The 21269-nt window shown below is 40.9% G+C and overlaps 1 protein-coding gene across 4 annotated transcripts in view; it reads left to right on the top strand.

Moving 5' to 3' along the window:
* The first annotated feature begins 219 nt into the window (after positions 1 to 219).
* Positions 220 to 21269, top strand: part of pcdh1a (protocadherin 1a) — a 122595-nt gene continuing 101545 nt past the window's right edge. The window contains exons 1-3 of one of the 4 annotated variants that reach the window (XM_074611090.1): positions 220 to 940; positions 12061 to 12875; positions 13851 to 16037. In XM_074611090.1, coding sequence (XP_074467191.1) covers positions 12081 to 12875; positions 13851 to 16037 — 2982 coding nt within the window. In that variant the 5' untranslated portion in view covers positions 220 to 940; positions 12061 to 12080. The remainder of the gene's footprint in view (positions 941 to 12060; positions 12876 to 13850; positions 16038 to 21269) is intronic. The other 3 variants (XM_074611092.1, XM_074611088.1, XM_074611089.1) reach the window with 3 other exon arrangements.

The following is a 21269-nucleotide window of genomic DNA, read 5'->3' as shown; positions in this document are numbered from 1 at the left end:
GAGCCTACCTGTTACATCAAATTTAAGACAATTTTTAGTGCATTTTGTACAAACAGAAGCAGCAATAAGAGAATAAAAAGGAGTGCATCACATGCAGTGGCTGCATGATATTGTATAAGGTGCATCCCCCCCTTTTTGAGGTGACCCAGTTTGATGAGATCTCCTTAAACTGTAGGAATCGCACAATTTCCTGGTAGGCAGCCCGGACATAATGTGATGTTGAGTGTGAAGTTGCTGCTGCTGCTGCTGCTGCTGCGGTGGATGGGAGCCCCACCTCCTCCCACGCTCTGATGAGTAGAGAGAGAAAGAAGAAGAGAGAGGGAGGAGAGAGAGAGAGAGGGGAGCAACTAACCTACCCACGGCATCTCACCACTTGCTCTCTGGAAAACGCTTCAGATGGGCTTCTTCTTCTTCTTGTTTTAAGGACCGCTTAGCTGCTCACCGTTTTTGCAAAAGAAAAAAACCGACTATCGTTTAAGACATCCAGAGTGCTTGTTCGAGGCTATACTTCTTCTTCTTCTTATCAGGTGGTAGGAGGAGGGAAGCGCACGAGAAACTTGGACCAAAAGGGGGATGCGCCAACGAGTGCATATCTTGGCAGGGATCAGTTATTGAGGATTTGGACATGGCACACAGTTGGCTACCCCCTGTGGAATGAGACTCGAAAAATAATCGACCATCTCATAAGTTCTGATCTTTTTTTTCCTCTCACGGACATAAATCTGTTCCTACAAGACCGGACGCTGTGGACACATAATCCTGAATTCTGATGCGTAAAGTTGAATTCTTTTGCTGAAGTTCTTTTGGATGTGACGGAGGTTTGAGGGTTTTATAGACACCTGCCTCTGGGATCACCCGGTGTGGACATATATCGGCTGGCTGGCGGACGGATTTGGCGACGCGTCAAAGCGCTCACATAGAGAAGAAGTCTCCGGCTCAGGTATTGAAAATTACCGAAAGTTGTTTCGATTGGTTTCGAAGTTTCTTTTGGAAAGCTTCCAGACTTGGAAGTGGCGTCTAATAACGCAAGGCCACGGTCCAAAATAGACTGTTTATAGAGTCTCCAACAAGTTGTCCGCGGTAATAACAGGCGAGCCGATGGAGCAGCGGCTTCGGTGTTACAGGTTGATAGGACGCGGCGATAGAAAGGCGCATATGTCAGCCACAATAATGACACGCTGCGTGATGGATAACGCGATGCATCGCAATTTAAAACACATCCGAGGAGAGTTCTATCCTACCGTGCGTAATGCTATTAAGTCTGCATATCATCGCACTTCACCTAGAATATAAGTGCCTTCATTCTGATGTGTACTGGCGATCGGGCTAATTGCATCTTATTATTACACCATTATGATCCTGTGAAGCAGAAGATCCATCCGTATCATCCCTTTCCTCCCGTCATTTCTCTATACTAGCTCCAAACATCATACTAATTGCCTTCATTAGAAGGATCTTTATTTGGAGCGTTTTGGGTTTTTTTGCGCAGATATTTCTGACGTATAGCCAGCCATGTTAAGAACTAATCGGCAGTTATTTTTCCTATATGGAGAGATTACAGCGCATATAATTGGTGGAAGAAGAAAAAAAAAGGCATCTTTGATCAGCTGGTATAATCTCTCCCTTGCTCTCTCTCTCCAGCGAGAGTCCGGGGTGTTGTTTTCAGCGACCACCAGGCACATTTTAATAGTCTTGCTCCTCCACGTATATATAGTCGAAGTTCCCACACATACTGTAGGCTATGAGGCCGTGAAAACAGAGCAGATCAAAACAGGCCTGATAACCCAGTTCTTTACCCATATCTGATGGACTGTCTTGGAAGACATAAACCTGATGAATGGGGGCGATCTGAGTCGATCATGAAGCAGTTGAGATGGGAGTTTGGAAAAAAGGATGGACTTAATTATTAGTTCTGCCAATAATCTATCCATCTATTAGGGCTGTCAGTTGACTAAATTATTTAATTGCGATTAATCGCATGATGGTCCACGATTAATTACGATTAGTCGCACATTTTTTATGTTCAAAATGTACCTTAAAGGGAGATCTGTCAAGTATTTAATACTCTTATCAACATGGGAGTGGGCAAATATGCTTGCTTCATGCAAATGTATGTTTTATTATTGGAAATCAATTAACAACACAAAACAATGACAAATATTGTCCAGAAACCCTCACAGGTACTGCATTTAGCATGAAAAAAATACGCTCAAATCATCACGCCCAACAGGCAACAACAGTTGTCAGTGTGCTGACTTGACTATGACTTGCCCCAAACTGCATGTGATTATCATATAGTGGGCATGTCTGTAAAGGGGAGACTCGTGGGTACTCATAGAACCCATTTTCATTCACCTATCTTGAGGTCAGAGGGCAAGGGACCTCTTTGAAAATGGCCATGATGTTTTTTTCTTGCCAAAATTTAGCCTAACTTTGGAGCGTTATTTAGCCTCCTTCGCGACGCCCTAGTATGACACGGTTGGTACAGTGGATTTCTTAGGTTTTCTAGTTCCACATGATGCATGAGTACCTTCACTTTTTATCTATCTATCTATCTATCTATCTATCTATCTATCTATCTATCTATCTATCTATCTGTCTAGGCTGTTATTTCAATTTCCTCTATATTTTCCCTTTCATCATTTTATTCCTTAGTTGCTGCAGTTGATCAATGGTAAACTTAACATATGTCCTCTGCTCTCCCCTGAATACTCCACAATAACATGCATTGTGTCATGTAATGGAGTTTTCTGCAGGAAGGTTACCTGTTTGCCATCTGGTAAACATCAATACACCAAGTAAATGGGTTTTCAGACACGACCGCTCAAACAGTTATTTGAGCTTGAGAGAAATCTGGTTTTAGTCACATGCACAGAGATTATAAAGTATACAACATATTATGTTCACATCTCCCTTTCAACAGTGTCTGAATGCCGCCTCTTAGATCTCATTTAATGGTATTTGTGTGGCAGGAGTGACCCTCCATCAGTGTTTTTTTTGTGTGGAGCAGCCTACATGAATAGCTAAACTCTCCTGTTCAGAGGCCATTGCTTTCTCATTACCAAACGCCAGGGTTTACTGTCTCTAGAAGTAACATTTTGCAGTAAATTCTGTTGGTAGACCAGCTGTACGGAGACCTAAGCTGTGATGCTACCCTTCATAAATCATGCTGGTGGGAGGGTAATGGCTTTTACCTGTTATACTAGCTAAAGGCGCAGAGTCAGCCAATACATCAAATCACCTCAGTTGAGAAAATCATTACATCATCCGTTATCTTTCCACACTCCAGCGAAGCAAAGCAGATCACATTATATACAGTAGTAGACATTCATGAGCTCCATTCGTACCAAGTTAACAGGTGAAAATCCAGGTTCTGCAGAGGAACTGCTGGATCATAATCGTCATTCTTATACTCTAATGATTGTTGTCCCCGCAGACACAGCCCCAACCCTTTGACATATTATTAATTCACAATTATGCCTCCGTTGATTCTACGCGTGAGTCATTCCTGCCGGACCTGTGGAGCGGTCAACTTAAAGAGCAAGTGTCATCCAGTCAGTCACTGTGTTGACTCAGTCAGTAGATAGTCTGTCTCTATGGTAACCAGGACAGGCGCACATGCTCTGCAATACAATTATATTGTTCATTTGTTTACCTTTTTTTAATTAATTATGACGACACTCACATGTATGCAACCACACACATCTTTATCTTCTGTTTCTACTTACCCTACCTCAAGATAAATCTGAAGCATCTCATGTTTTTTTTAAAAAACAACAATTTTGATCCCCTTCAATGCCATTTAGAAAAGTAATTGGAAAATATTTCACTTCACCAAACAAATGGTGAAATGTTAATGTCGCATTACAGGAAATAGAAGATGATGATAGATTGATGTTGTTATTCATTTCAAATGTATCTCCTACATAGAATTTCTATTCATCCAAAGTCAGTCTTTATACTTTTATGTTTTCAACTCTGTATTTTCCCTTATAATCATTAACTAGGGATGGCAATCAATAAAAATATTTAATCACATGTTTGCCCATGATTATCGCAAATTAATCGCACAATTTTTTTATTTGTTCAAAATGTACCTTAAAGGGAGATTTGTCAAGTATTTAATACTCTGATCAAATTGGGAGTGGACAAATACTGTATGTTTGCTTTATGCAAATATATGTTTATATTTATTATTGGAAATCTATTAACACAAAACAATAACAAATATTTAGCATAAAAGAATATGCTCTAATCATAACCCATTGAACATATTTTCTTTCACATATTTTGAGGTCAGAGGTCAAGGGACCCCTTTTGAAAATGGCCATGACAGTTTTTCCTCGCCAAACTTTATCGTAAGTTTGGAGCGTTATTTACCCTCCTTCACGACAAGCTAGAATGACATGAGTATGACCGAAAGATCGATTGTGTTAATGCGTTAAAGAGATTAGTGGCGTAAAAACAAATTTGCGTTTCCGCATTATTATCGCATTAACTTTGACAGCCCTAGAAAATATTTTACTTCACAAACAAATGGTCATTACATACTTTACACAACTTTAAAGTACTGCTTTTGTACCTTTTATATATTTTATTTACACAGAATTCCTATTCATTAATATTCAGTCCTTTTACTTCTATATTTTCCGCCCTATATTTCCCTTTATAATCATTAACACTAGTCATTGATACAATATCAAAACAGGATCTACTGGTCCAGACTACCAATATGTGTGCCATGTCTCTCATAACCACACCGCTCTTAAGATTCAATTAATATGGATGCGTCGTGCCCAACCATTTTTTTTGTCCTCCAAATGAAAGTCATAACACTTAGCTTAGAGTGCACCGTTAACCTTATATTTTTCTTTCCTCCCGACTATGAAATGTCTACATTCCCGGAGACAGTTTGACAACTGCCTGTGGTGCAAAAGGTTTTTGGCAAAACACATGCGGAGCAGTTTTAGGATGCTGGTTTTCAAAGTCAGAGCGAATGAAAATGATCCAATCGTGGGTGCGGATATTTCTGCATTGTCCACTGACATCATGCAAACAACTCCAGGTGGTGGAGGAGTGGGTTTGCCGTGTTTGTAAGTTAGGATGGCACCAGTTTTTCAGAGGTTATTGTTATATCTGGGTGCAGATTCAGGTGTAAACCTTTTTAATGCGGCAAGAAATTGGTCAAAACTTAAACAGGAATTAAAATTCCAGCATATAATGTATATAGTATATAAATATAGAATTTAATTTAATAGATCGGCTTCATTGTCATCGATATGCGATCCAGCCTCTTGAGTCAGTATTGGCCCGATATCCGATCCGGTATCGGTGCATCGCTAATGATGTTGTCAACTAATCGATTAGTGGATTTAACCGACAGATCTGTGAATCTGAGTTCCTCCACAAAGAATCACACAAAAGCACCACTTTAAATCTTGTGTTTACCAGAGATGTGCTCATAAGTTTCTTGGAAAGAAGTCATTCAGCATGAAATAAAGCATAAAACCAGACTAATCGACTAAAGAAATCTTAGTTGACTAAGACCAAAACAACCGATTAGTAGACTAATTGACGTTTACTGTGTATACATATATTTACATCTCTTGTCTTTTTTTATAACGGCAATACCGGGCCGTAAATATATTTCCAGTCATGCAGTCATATGTCAAACACTTCTGCATTTCAGTGAAAGTTCAACAGAAGTGTCAACAGACTCCCGGGTGACACAGTGGGCCGGAGTGAGAATCACTTTCCCTGCTCTCTTCGAGCCACTCTTATCTATAGAGGTCATTGGCAGGCGAAGGGGTATGCTTGGGTGAGTTTCTCCTGCAGCTTGTGAGTCTTCAGGGCGATGACCACGCTGAGAATGAGTCATGAAACATGGACTCTCCAGTCCGGTGTTGTACCTACACTTGGCACCCCTGATGGTCTTAATAAGCTGGGTTTTGCCCAGGAAGTGTTTGCGGCAGGCCTACTCTGTGACGTTCCTAGGGGTCTAAAACTCCATTGCTGAGCAATTTTGCTTAAATTTTTTGTTGCAAAGTTAAACATCTTCACAGGAGTTGTAGCAAATGGCAGACACATCAGGCAGTTTGAGACGGTCTTTGAAGGTCCACCTCCATACTGTGGTACAGGCTGCCTTCAGTTTTTCCTCCATGTTGGAACCATCTGGACCATCGCATGATCACAGCGTGAGGCAATGGGCTGAATGCTGCTTCACTGGTAGAGTTAAAGTTCTCTCCTCGGTAAGACAGCGGATGCTTTGATTGTATTTGGGAAGCTATTTCTTAAGAATGTTTGTTGCTCCTCCGTAGGTGTTGGTGTGTTTGTTGGTTTGTCTATTTGTGCAGGATGCTTTTTGCAGTATGAACCCTTAAGGCCGCACAGAGCCCTAAAGGCTCTGAGTTAAGGAGGTACAGTGTGTACTGCACTCATGCATCATGTAGTACAGTAAGGGTCACCCAAGCATTAGCCAGTTGTCCTGTGGTGTAGCTACCACAAAGTAGCTACGGTTTTCTAGTTATAATGGATAGTCAGTACACAGATGAAGAAAATTTCTGCAGTGATTTTGTCAGTTAAAAGTCACTGTGGGTGTTGACGGGGTGAGTTTTAACAGACAAAAGGATTTCACTTCCTCAGCCTAGCACATCCTGGAGACTTCAGTGTTGCGATGCCTGATCCAGTTCTAGCAAAGAACGTATATTGCTAAGATGCGAAAGTCAATTGTTCCTTGCATTGCAACGTCAGCCCCCAGCAGCAGAGCTACATCTCATTTTGGACAGAAAGTGACTACCAGACGCCAGTAAAACGTCCGCCTAAAAAGTGACATACAAAATTATTTCTATTCTATTGTCATATATTTAATGTCTCTTCCAAAATTACCCGTGTTGAACAATTCAAATATTATAAATATGCATCCATCCATCCATCCATCTGCAACCGCTTATCCCGTTAGGGGTCGCGGGGGGGCTGGAGCCGATCCCAGCCGACATTGGGCGAAGGCAGGGTACACCCTGGACAGGTCGCCAGTCATAAATATGCATACTATTATAACTATTTACTTACTATTTACACAGATTTTGAGAGAAATCTCAAACTTTTCCATGTTAAAAACATCAAAAATCGATGTCCAATAGACCACAGACCATGGATATAAAAGAAGTTGTGCCCTGTGATTTGCACCGTGTGTTAGTAAATAGCCTACAACTACATTAAATGCTATTATTGTCATGCTACTAGCACTACTAGCTACTGGCAGATAGCCGGTTGTTTGGGAACAGAAACGTTAATACATCCACCACGGTGCAGGCTTACAGTATACAGCCCATGAATGTATTGGAAGATACTAAAAATAATGAATTACACCCAATATATCTATAATTACAGCCGCATACAGCTAGTAGGAAGCTGGAAGAACCGGATGTGTCATATGAACGTGCAGGGCGGCGCAGTCTTGTGGTTCTGATGCACGTTTATTATGCCGAGGAAAATAACTCTGGATTCAGCTATTAGTGAATTTTACAACTTTTAGGACATAATGATTTAAATGAGGGCTATTTAAATGTTCATACTGGGAAGTTGATTTACCTCAAAGAAATGATCCTCTGATTTACAGACGTCTCTTTATACACTCATGGACTCATTGCTGTTTTCAGTCCAAAATGGCGGCAGCACTACCGCAGCGCCATCTAGCGTCTGTTGTCAAAAAAGCCCAGGAGTTTTCATCTCTTTGCTTCTGTACTACTTGGTTCTAGTATCTGCCCCCACACTGTCATTCTTATTGTAGAATCCAGTCCTTGGTGGTTAGAGTGGTCGACCAGGACTACAATATGACAGATTTGAAACGCACTGGAAGAACTAAATTCTCGTTCCTCCCTTTTGATTTTTTGCTGAGTTATGTACCGCGATCTGCCTGAATCAGCTTGTAGTCTTGTGGGTCTACCACACCATCTGGGGTGGCAGATGATAACCACGTTTTTCAGAGGAAAAAGCGCTGAGACGCAGGAAATGTCACGCCTAGTTGTGTTCAGCAGTTCTAATTCATCCATTTTGCCGCTCAGGTAGTGAACAATGGTGAGACGTGCAGTAGTCCAGTTGTGAAAAAAAAAAAAAAATCTCAGCACCTCCTGTTCCCCTTTGCCACCACCTCATAGTGCTTTGAGTTGAGGGAAAAAGAAAGAAAAAAAAAAGATGCTGTCAAGCTTTTGATGAAATATTTGTGAGATAGCTGAGAAACGTGAGAAACAGAAGCCCAATATTCAACCGATAAGAGATTTTCACTGAGTGATGGCAAAACGCGTATTTCACAAACAACATAAATTTTAATGTCAATGCAAACAAAGGAAAAAGGAACACCAATTGGCTGTGGCTGCCAGGCACGGTGCCATCTGGAAGACAGGCGTGAGGCCAACTGGAAGACATTAAGTCATGAGTGTCATCAACCATAACAATCATGTCACTATCAAAGCATGCCTATTCATTCTAGAAGTGGCTGTAATAGCATGGGGGACAGTTACAGCCAAACAAAACGTTATGACATTAATTATGGTTTTCATTTTGAAATGGTCAATTTGTTAAAAAAAAGATTTTGTTAACTTAAATTCAACAGTTTAAAAAAAAAAAAAAAAAAAGGGACAAAGAAAAGAAAGTGTCAAGAAGGATAAAGCACATATCATGTGACCGTAACATTCTGGACCTGTGTGTGTCATTCACAGTATTCAAATGACAATGTGAACAAATCAATTGTCTTTATGTAACATACCCTTTTACAAGCTCTTGTGTTTAAGTGAGGTCAGCAATAGGAGTCATTTACAATTAGATTTAGACTGACCTTTACTTTATATTAGGTTGTTTCGATGTCAGTAAGAAAATGTATTTCGGAATGTGTCCGCTGATTATGTTTTTACTCCTGCCTGCCTCTTTTTTTCCCCGTGTACACATGGACACACAGAATGCGCACTCACCGTTCACGCCACATTGACTCGAGGCTCCCCCTGCAAATGTAAAAAGGGACACGTCGATAACCGAGCAATTAGTGCATCAATAACCTGCACTTCCAATTTTAATGTATTCAAAAGGAATTGGATTTCTCATTGGATTTCTGTATATTTGTGTTCTGCTGTCTCGGTTAATACACATTTGTTTTGCTCCTCTGTGGAACATTGTTTCATGCAGAATGTAGTGATTTGAGCTCAGAGTAACACCATCCGACCATGTTCATCTTTCTCACAACCGCACAAACTAAGGCTGCACTGATCTCACTTATTTTCCCCCGAGGGTCCCTCAGGGTACCGGCCGATATTAGATCCAGTACCTGTACTCTTTTTTTTTTCTAGTTAAGTTCTTCTGTGTGCAAGGTAACATAATGCTTCTAGGGCGATTTGTCGAATAATCTCTCATTTTGGTCTTAGTTATTTTTAGTTTTATTGGTATTTAGTAGTATTGTTGATGGATTCGGGTCCAAATCTTGACATTTTAGTGCAAAGTATTTGAATCAGGGCTGTTAATCGATTAAAATATTTAGTCGCGATTAATCTCATGATTGTCCATAGTTAATCGTGATTGATTGCTTATTAAACACACATTTTTAACTGTTCAAAATGTACCTTTAAGGGAGATTTGTCAAATATTTAAAACTATCAAAATGGGAGTGGACAAATATGCTTGCTTTATGCAAATGTATGTATATATGTATTATTGGAACTCAATTAACACAAAACAATGACACATTTTGTCCAGAAACCCTCACAGGTTCTGCATTTAGCATAAGTAAATATGCTCAAATCATAACATGGCAAACTCAAGCCCAACAGGCAACAACAGCTGTCAGTGTGTCAGTGTGCTGACTTGACAATGACTTGCCCCAAACTGCATGGGATTATCATAAAGTGGACATGTCTGTAAAGGGGAGACTCGTGGGTACCCATATAATCCATTTTCATTCACATATCTTGGGGTCAGAGGTCAAGGGACCCCTTTGAAAATGGTCATGACAGTTTTCCTCGCCAAAATTTAGCGTAAGTTTGGAGTGTTATTTATCCTTGTTCGCGACAAGTTAGTATTACACGGTTGGTACCAATGGATTCCTCAGGTTTTTTAGTTTCATATGATGCCAGTATCTTCACTCTAGCTTTAACACTGATGCAACAAACTAAAAATCGCAAGTTGTGTTAATACATTAAAGAAATTAGTGGCAATAAAACAACTTTGCGTTAACGCGTTAACCCTTGACAGCCCCAATTTGAATTCTACATATTTTTTTGAATTCCCAGAGTAGAGGCACTTCAGCTCTGGGGTTTAGTTACTCTTCAACTGAAAGTGGGGATGTTGTAGACACTCACAGATGCACCACTCACACACAAAACTGGTAAAATGTTGCCACCAATAACTTTCCAGAGCTCTGGACCTTGATACTTAACCTCAACATCTGCTCTCATTTCTATTACCAATATAACTCTACACACACTCACACACAGAGGAAATAATTATAGTCTAAAATCATTGTAGCATTAAAAAAAAAGCCAGAATTCTTTAGCTAGAGGGAATACAGATCAAAGAAGACACTAAAATAACGGGTCGTAATTACAGAGTTGAAAGGTTCAAAATCAAACATAATGATTACAGTGTTTGAGCTAGCCAGTAGCAATGGAGCGTAGATGGGAATTTCTGCATTGTGCATTGTTTCAAGCTGCGTGTGATAATAACGGCCAAATTGCATAATCGGCGTGAGAAGAAATGCCCTGATTACCTCCACGAACCTCAGTATGCGAGCGCTTGTTGTTAGAGTAATGAAATAGATCAGTCCGACTTTGCCAACGGACACTATCTTGGCAAGTTTCGTAAGGATTTATGTCTGAGGGTATGTTTTATACCAAAGGTTACTTGTTTTCAGCTACATTGCTTCACCGCTCAATGTCGAGCAGTGTAATACCAAAATAATGAGTCTCTTAGGCAATCTGATTTTGTATTACACTTTTATTTGATTACGCAGCTGAAACAATGCAATCCACACCGGCCCTCCAGTTTGTTTTGTGTGTAAGCTCACAAGATACAATTTCTTGTTCCTACAATAATTTCTACATGCAATTTGTAGAGCCAAAGACGTTCATTGAAGATAGACAGAAAAGAACGAGGCTGGGAAATAGTTATGATTGCACTTTTTAAAAAATGTGTCTTTTCTCTGTGTTCTTATTGTTGTCTCATTATTATAGTTTGCTTCTGGCCTGCTGTAGATTTCGGTACTATTTATTGACAAAAATAATTCATTTTACAGAGTTACAATAGAACAATACACTGAAGACAGTTTGTTTTTATTCCTGCTGACTACATGAATCACTCGGGTCTGACTTGTTGGTGTGAGTTCTGTGTTTTCACTTTATAATAAGAGTTGAGCAATTGGGGGGGGCGACCTTTAGCTCACCCGATAGATCGTGCGCCCCATGTAGGCCGAGTCCTTTGCAGCGGCCCGGATTTGAAGGCCTGTCCTGTCATTCTCCAGCTGCACTAATAAAAGCAATAAAAGCTCTAAAACACAAAAAGAGTTAAGCAATTGTTGCCTATGGAGCTTGGTACAACTAGCAGGCATTTTATAGCTTAACCTGCACACATCATTTCCAAAAAGGACATTTTAAAGAGTATATGTATTGATTTCCAAAGGGTCAAACAATCAAGGATTAAGGAGCATAATACAAATGTACCCTATTTTCCAACTTACCCTTAACACAGAACATATTCTCCAAACCCGAGAGCCAAAAACAAAATAAACCAAATCAATAAAATAAATTATGTAAATAATAAATAAAATAAAAATATATAAAATATACATATACGCATACATACATAAATATACATAAAGAAAATTTAATCTAAAAAAAGGAAAAAAAAGGGGGGGGAAAGACAAGGGTAATCAATCATAATGATGGAATAATGACATATTAAACACTAAGGCCTACAAGGAAATGTACCTCGACATCTCAGTCCACCCTAGTCCGTAGACACCACTGTCCTTGAGACAGAGCAAACAACATTTTGACACAAATACTCTTTGTCATTTTGCAGGCAGATCTTCTGATGACCTAATGGAACTGAATTTACGAGTAGCACTCTTCTGGGTCCTGGTGCTGCACTGTGGCTCTGCTGACGGCAGTATCCTGTACCGGGTCCAGGAGGAGCAGCCTCCTAACACTCTCATCGGGAGCCTGGCAGCGGACCAGGGCCTGCCAGACTCGGGTCATCTCTACAAGCTGGAGGTGGGTGCCCCTTACCTCCGCGTCGATGGAAAGACGGGAGACATCTTCACCACGGAGATTCCCATAGACAGAGAGACCCTGAGGGACTGTCGATCCCTGGTCAAGGGTAAGCCCTGCTACCTGGAGTTTGAAGTATCGGTGACAGATCTGATACAAAACCAGAGCCCACGACTCATTGAAGGACGCATCGAGGTACAGGACATCAATGACAACACTCCACAATTCCCCTCCTCTGTGCTCACCATCTCTGTCCCCGAGAACACGATCATGGGGGCGCTGTTCTCCATACCTCTGGCTACAGACAGGGACTCAGACAGGAATGGGGTGGCGGATTATGCTCTGACTGCAGGGCCAGACGCAGCGACCCTATTTGGTTTGCAGGTGGCTGACGACAGGGGGGGGAAGCTCCCGCAGCTCATTGTCCTAGGCAACCTAGATCGTGAGTTAAAGGATTCCTATGACCTCACCATCAAGGCGGTGGATGGAGGAAACCCACAGCGCTACAGCAGCGCTCTGCTGAGAGTGGTAGTCACTGATGCCAATGACAACTCTCCCAAGTTTGAAAGGTCCACGTATGATGCAGAAGTGTTGGAAAACAGTCCAGTGGGGCACTCCGTGTTGCAGGTAAGATTGTGATGCAAATATATTTGCTTATAAGAACTTATTTCATATCAAATTGCTGTCTGAAATGAATAGTTGAATTGCTACCAAAATTGTTTTGATGTACCGTTCTGACTTTTACATTCAGCAACTAAGAAACACAGACTCAGAAAAAACATCAGCCAATTTATCATGATGTTTTTGAAAAATGAGTCTGTGCGTCATGTTTGTGCAGGGCTTATTCCTCAGATACAGTCTTAATGTGAAAATCCGAATCAAAGATAGATATTTTTATGCTGCCGTTGTGCTTTAAAACATTTATAAATAGCCTTACAACTCTTAATGTTCAAAATTCAACCTGGAATGCAGAACTCATGGGAACCAAGGCCACACTTGGTCCTCGCCAACTCACATACTGTATCTTCATCATATTTAAAAATGTGTTATTTGTAAGTGGTTTCGCTATCGCTCTAATGTGCATTTTCAAGTAATACAAGAACTATTAGAGCATTATCACATTATGTTTTTTTTACAGTTAATCAAGCTGCGTATTGCTTTTGTTTTTCTATTATATTTGCAGAAATAGAATTAGAGATACACACAATGTCGGAGTGTAGGAGTGAGATTTTCTGTGTAGGATTTTCTCTGCATACCGCTGTGAAATTGTACCGACTGTCATGAAAGAAGCCCTAATATTTTACCATATGTTTTCATTTGAACCTTTTCTCTAGCCCCTTTTTCTGGAGTAAAAAAGGGGTGAAGAGAAAAAAAATATATCCATTGACATAATCAAAAGCAGAGAGGCAGGGCAATAATGAAATATGCCTAAATAAAGCTTTTCACATGCTGCGCTTTTGAAATGTTAAGATGATTCATATATTCATTCATTCACTGACCAATGATTAGTAGAGAAAATCCTCCACTGGCTTCCTTTTAATTCTAACCCCAAATTGTTGCGCATAAATCATCCCTTTAACCACAGAATTCCTTTCATTGTAGGTCAAAGCGAATGACTCTGACATGGGCCCTAATGGAGAAATTGAGTACACCCTTCACCAAGCAGTAGACCCAGTGCCAAAACTCTTACGAATTGATCGGTCCACTGGCGTTATCTACGTCAAAGGATCCCTGGACAGGGAGGACATCAGCAGCTTGTCCTTCTACGTGGTGGCAAGGGATAAGGGTCCTCAACCTAAAAGCTCCAAGACGTTCGTAACTATAGAGGTGACTGACCAGAACGACAACGCTCCAGCTGTGGAGATCCGTGGAATTGGCCTCGTGACGCACAGTGAAGGAGTGGCAAACATTTCAGAGGACATGCCAGTTGGAACGGCCGTCGCTTTGGTGCAAGTGTCCGACAGGGATGAGGGAGAGAACGCCGTGGTCACCTGCGTGGTCGCGGGAGATGTGCCCTTCCAGCTCCGCCCTGCCAGCGACTCATCCAGCGACAACAAGAGGAAGTATTTTCTACAGACCACCACCCCCCTCGACTACGAAAGGATTAGGGATTACCGAGTAGAGATTGTGGCTGTGGATTCAGGAAATCCAGCACTCTCTAGTACAAATTCTCTGAAGGTGCAGGTGACAGATGTGAACGACAACTCTCCGATATTCTCCCCAACCTTGTTTGAGGTCGACTTTGCCGAAGAAAACCAACCAGGGGAGAAGGTTTTGGATGTTATAGCTTCTGACGCCGACAGCGGCACTAACGCGGAACTCCTCTATAATATCGTGGCCGACTCATCCATCAAAGGTCTGTTTGAGATTGACCCAAATACGGGCGAGGTGAGAGCCCGAAGCCCACTTGACCGCGAGCATAAAGAACGCTACGAGTTCCGGGTCACCGCAGCAGATAAAGGGTCACCTGTTCATAAAGGAACAGCAACTGTTGCAATTAAAGTCCTTGACCGCAATGACAATGACCCCAAGTTCATGCTTAGCGGGTATAGCTTTTCAGTTTTGGAAAACATGCCTCCTCTCAGTCCAGTCGGCATGGTGACGGTCCTGGATGTGGACAAAGGAGAGAACGCTCATGTCCAGCTGTCTGTGGAGCCTGACGGAGGAAAGTTTGTTGTACAAAATGGAACGGGCACCATTCTTTCAAGCATCTCATTTGACAGGGAGAAAGAAAGCAGCTACACTTTCCGTCTAAAAGCAGTGGATAGAGGAGAGCCACCTCGGTCTTCATATGTGGGCGTTACCATCAACGTGCTGGATGAAAATGACAATGACCCTGTGGTCACCAAGCCCTCCAATTCCTCTTTCAGGCGTTTGTCTCCTCTAGCTTCCCCAGATAGCCATGTTGAGGTAGTGGAAGCTGAAGACCTGGATAGTGGGCCTAATGCAGAGATGCTCTTCAGTATCGCTGGCGGAAACCCTTACCAGTTATTTCGCATCTCCCCCTCCACTGGGGAGATCACTCTAGCAAAAGAGATGACCCGAAAACACGGCGGACTACATCGCCTAGTAGTGCGAGTGAGTGACAGGGGGAAGCCTGCACGTCATGCCACTGCCCTGGTGCACATCTATGTCAATGAAACCATTTCAAATGTCAGCTTAGTGGAGGCACTAGTAGGACACAGTCTTTACACTCCACTGGACAGAGACATTGCTGGTGATCCTGACGACGGTTTCGCTGCACAGCGCAGTAACATTTTGTTTGGAAGCCTTGCCGGTGTGGCAGGTGTTGTCATGTTGATCTTGGTGGTGGTATTTATTCGACACCGCATCCAGAGAGAAACTAAGAGCGGGTATCAGGCCGGCAAGAAGGAAACAAAGGACTTATATGCGCCAAAACAGGCGCCGAAGAATGCCAAAGGCAAACGGGGAAGGAAAGGAAAACCCCAAAAGTCCCCAAAACCACTCGGGGAAGATGAGGAAGTGAGCCTTCAAAAGAGCCTCAAGTTCAACCTCGATGGAGTCAACGATAGCCCCAGGATACACCTGCCCTTGACATATTCACCAGGAAGCCCTGATATAGGCAGGCACTACCGCTCCAACTCCCCCTTACCCTCCATCCAGCTGCAGGCCCAATCCCCTTCAGCCTCACAGAAGCATCAAGCTGTCCAGGACCTTCCTGCCGCCAACACCTTTGTAGGAACGGGAGGAGATGACAACTCTACCGGCTCAGACCAGTACTCAGATTACAGCTACAAGACCAGCCAGATGAAGTACAGCAACAAACAGGTAAAGACATGCCTTTCATACTACTACTGTCTTGATGGTCTGTTAGAAGAGTGGATGGTTGGTGTGTGGCATTGTTTTAGGGTAAGAGGGATAATTCAGTTTTTGTGTGTCACAGTTTTAAAACATCTGATAGAATGAAATTGAATAATTTGAATGGCTTTCGTTATCATAAAAAAACGCAGATTTATTACCATCACTTCTTTCTTATTCATAATTTCATTCTATGCAGAACAGTACATAATGTGTGAGATTAAGGGGAGACAAAATGTATACTCCCATTTGAAAAGCATATAACTTGTTTAAAATGAATAGACATCGTATTCCCCTAAATTCTTGTTGTCATTAAAAAGTTTCTTTGGTACATGGACAACATTAATATGCTTTGGGAATAATGTAATTATGATGGTTACAAGGGTTTTTCAGTACTATTTCTCTTAATATTAAGTGCAGTGACATGCTGTCTTGCTATTTTATTGCTCCATGTAACTGCTCTGGAGGGTGAAATTTGATACACAAAGAAAGTTGCTGCAAAAGTTAACTCGTGTTCAAACATTGCACTTCCAGAAAACTAAGACGACCCTTCATATTTAGTTTTTTCATGAGGTTGGTAGTGGAGTTGAGCAGGGGACGTCCATTTCTCAGTGACTTACTTGTGCTCTTCTGCCTGACCTCTAGTGCTCTGATCTCTGCGGGTCACTTGCTCTTATCTCCCTGCTCCTTATGCTCTTATCTCCTCTTATCTGTACAACATTTGGCAAGGCTCGAATCGCCATGGAAACAGAAATATTAATAGACTCTGAGGGGATTACGAAAGGAAAAATTGTAGAGTCTAGGGATAGAAAGCTATTGTGTCTCTAGGTTTCTGTGTCATCTGCAAGTGTGTGGATGTGCGTCTTGGACTAGACAAGTGTAGCCGTGTATTTGTGTGTGTGTGTGTGTTCAGGGGGGATAAGGCAGACTACAATTGTCCTTAAATAATACAACATTCTGATCCCATCAGTTTATTGACATAGCTGTACATGGACTATTGAAACGCATCTCCCTTATTTCATTACTGTACTGAACTTTCATTCATCTAGGAGCAGTGTTAATTTTGGCAGCTATTATAGATTCAGTTTTAGTCTTCGTCTTAAAATGAAAATGCTTATTAGTTTTAGTCACATTTTAGTCATTTTTATCCTTAATAGTTTTAGCCTAGTTTTAGTCGAAGACAACTCAAAACGTTTTAGTCCAGTTTTATCATCAAAATGTTGTTTTTATCTAACCTTAGTCCTGTTTAGTCATCAGATTATATTGAGCATTTCTGTCATTTCAGTCAAACATTTTTCACATAAAATTGTATCTTATCATTATCTGATGAAAAACACAGATCGAATGATTAAGGATGCAGCTTTGTAGTTAGTTTGAGTCCTCCTGTCTGCGCTCATTAATGATACATTAATATGCGTTACCGGAACCCAACCCCCACAAACCGCCAACTTTATGCATTATAGTAGCACAATTGTCAGGGTTGAGGTGTGAAAAGGTGGAAGGTGACAAAAATAAAGAGATTTTGTTAAAGTTTTTATGTTTTTAAACTACATTTTAGTCTTATCTTTTTTCGTCAAAGATATTGCATGTTTGATATCGTCACCGTTAATGTTTAATTACCTCGGTCCCGTCTCGTCATCGTCTCATCTTAGTCATGGAAATAAAGGTCGTTAACGAAGATATTTCATCATAGTTGTTGTCAACGAAATGAACACTGTAGGAGGTAGAAACCGTATCACATAACTTCAAAACAATATAACCGGCCACTACAGGGTTATTCCTTCTCAAACAAACGCAGTGCATCCACGATCAGCAACCTAACATGACTGACGGTTCTCTCCACCTCTGAGTGATAACTGATATATTTGTGAATCACACAATAATGACTCGTTCTAACAATGCAATATTCATGCAACTACTGTGGTATTCAAAAACATTTTTTTGATCGAAAACATTTGACAGTGATGTATACAATTTATTTTCATCCAAGGCGAATTGACATTGGCTTTCAAGACGTTTCCATATGTCAAAACACTGCGCCATACATACAAAACAGTTTGACATTCTCCAAGGCTTTGCAGATAAAGTTTGACACATACAAAAAAAAATTAGCAAAAAATAGAAATGGAAAATATGCAGCTGAGTTCTGAACATGTGTAGGTGACACATTTTCTGCGGAGATATCTTCAGAGCCGGTATCACAGTTGGCTGGTCGGTCGTTTCAGCAGATGCTGGCTGACAGCTTAGGTGATCACAAGCCTTTGTGGGTGGAGTCAGCTTAGAGAACAGTCACCACTGTCTCCTTGATGGACAACATAAGGGACCAAAATGACTGCAAGCCACGGGGTGTGTCTGGGTATTTGTGTGTAGTGCCAATCTCTGTGTTTGTGTGTAGATTTATTGCTCGGTAAAAGAGTGTTAATTGTAACTGCGGCACAGATGTACGCTCACAGCACTTGACAGTGTTTGTGGTTTCTCAATATGATAACATAAATGCGTATGAGACGTGACTCAAGTGATTGACAGGCTGCGTAAAAACATGCACAGATGTTGAAGCTCATGTGACATACCTCAACAGATGTTGTCTCATGTATGGCATCCCCTCTCACATCAGGAAGAACAGATTGACCAAAATATATAATTAAAGTAACTGCCAAGTGATGTGACAGATGTAGAGTGGCGCCCTTGCTTTAATTAACTGTGCTACACTCGACAATGGCTTTTCATTGGGAACGTGGTCAGGTGTCTGGGTTTGTGCTAAACTTCTTGATGTTATGTCTGAAAGTTACAGCCTGCGTGTTGACAGATTATGAGCACACAGAATAAAATTAGCATTTTTAATTAATTTTCTTTTTTACAATTAGTGAGTTTAGCTCTGTAACTATCTGCAGCAATCTGAGTCAATGTGTGTGTGTGTGTGTGTGTGGCTCTTGTACATGTCTTTGTGAGCACTAGATTGAGTTAAAGACATTGACAGTGAGTACACGTTCAAACATGAGGATATTTTACCCAATCCCAACTTTATTTTTTGTAGGACCTGTTTTTAAGGTTTTAAGGTTTTTAAGGTTTTAGTAAGAATTAGATTGGGTGGCTTTCAGGTGTCCATCGCCACTTTTGCTAGTTAAACGGTGCAAATTAAGGGGCAAAGGGATTGAATAAAAGCCAGGTGCGCCTGCACACGTTATTATTTAAATGGCAGATTTGGCAGTTTGTAGAAGCTAGCAGTTTTCTGCAGTGAAAATGTAGTTTTTGAAAGGCTAAACACCAACAAATATAGATTGAAGCAGAATATTTCGTTCGATAAAAACATGTTGTGAATTGTGGAAATGATTACATACAGTATATCTACTTTTGCACAAACAGAGGGATGAGGAGGCGTCAACATGATGCGGTAAAAACAGCACTCGTGGACTCATCATGACACATTTTTGTTAGGAGAAACGTGTGGGAGTGTGTGTGAGAGAGGATTTTGTGTTTTCCTTAACATAAATCAAAACATCTCCACCATAAATTGGTGCATAAAAATTCACCAGAATGCAGGAAATGAAGTGTTCAACGCCCAAAATTTCCGTTGTGGACCCACATATGTAGGCACATCTTACACTCCGAATAATGTGGACTTTAAAAAGCAGGAAAATACTGCGCTATTGACTTTAGACCAGGTTTTTTTTTTGTCAATGGCACAATCGGCGCTTTCTGCTGCCTCAAGATAGCAAAGCGCCAACAATGTGTCTGACCACAGCTCATTTTAAGACCAACAGTAGGGCGAAAGTACGCTTCCTTCTTACACAACGTGGGCGTGAAAATGACAACTGCGTCGGTCTGAAACTAGCAATGACAGTTGCCCTGCACTGTTTAAGATTAGGGACTAGGAGATAATGCATCCACACAGTCCACATAGAGGACCCTCTCTGACAAATATATTTGCAAATGTATGCATGTGCAAAAGTGGTAGAATTGGTAGGTTAGTGATCTATACAGATATCATTCCACTGCCCTAATATTTATTTACATGTACTATATGTAGCCCTGCTTGCTGCATCTTCTTAACTCTAAATACTATATATAGCACACATTAATCAATTTGATTATTATAGTATAACTAATATATTCATCAGAGGATATTTTCATTTTATAGAAACATCTACGCCTACAAATGCTAGCCTTGAGAACAGCCTGGCTGAATAGCAGAATGTTTAAATAATGTTTACTCAAGAATGGCTTGTTAAGGGTGCCAAAACCCAAACAGATGTTTCAGATGCCCTAATTTGATCACAGCATTATCTAAGTATGTGCCAGCTATATGTGCAAAGCAATATTTGTTTTGTTTCCTACACTAGGAGCTAGCTGCTATCAATTCAGAAACATTTTGATCTTCTCCCAAGACTCTGTAGAGAATTTTTCAGCCCTCTAATTGCTTTAGATTAACCCACTTTTGCACAGAATTCCTGAAATGCCGTTTCCGGGGTATAGTATATTACAACAGAGACACTGCCTCTAAACACAGTTGGGAAAAAAAAAATACCCAAGTTCTCAGAGCAAATTCTAAATAACTCCTTTTTTTCTAAAATGCTCATTCCGGAAAAAAATAAAATAATAAATCCAGTAAATGCCAGGAATAGAAGCAGACATCCGAGACCCGTAACCACAACTGTAACCAACGGTTGTCATGTGCTGTATGTGTCTGGATCCAATGACATTCAGAACCATGGACAGTGCTTTTTGCTTGCAAGTGTAAAGTAAAGTGTCTGTGCAGTTGGAGTACCGTTGCATCATGAAAGGAGGGAAAAACGGCAGGTGAGGTTGATATAGACAGACTCCTGTCGTAAGTGGTCCTTAGACAACAGTCTTTAGAATTACACCAAACACTAATCAAATGTTTGAAATATTAAATCTAAAATGTACTGATTTAAGTGGTGAAAGCAGACCAGCACTTAGAAAAATCAAAAAAAGACCTGAGCAGTTTTCTCAGCTATGTCTGATAAGAAAAACATTTTCTTTTTTGGCAGGAATAAAACCTTCACAAGTGCCAATGCACCAACAAACAAACCCAAAATGTTTCGACACTAGATGTAAACAAACAGGATGAGCTCTCTGCATGAACGCTGTAGCCTCTCTGTGCTGAACAGAGGTCCGTACAATTACTTTCATACTGCTTGCACCTGTTTGGGTAATATTCTAATTAAAGTGGGGTCATTGGGG

This window comes from Sebastes fasciatus, chromosome 16 (genome assembly GCF_043250625.1).
Source record: "Sebastes fasciatus isolate fSebFas1 chromosome 16, fSebFas1.pri, whole genome shotgun sequence".
Classification (NCBI taxonomy): domain Eukaryota; kingdom Metazoa; phylum Chordata; class Actinopteri; order Perciformes; family Sebastidae; genus Sebastes; species Sebastes fasciatus.
This window is presented reverse-complemented; position numbering and strand designations above follow the sequence as displayed.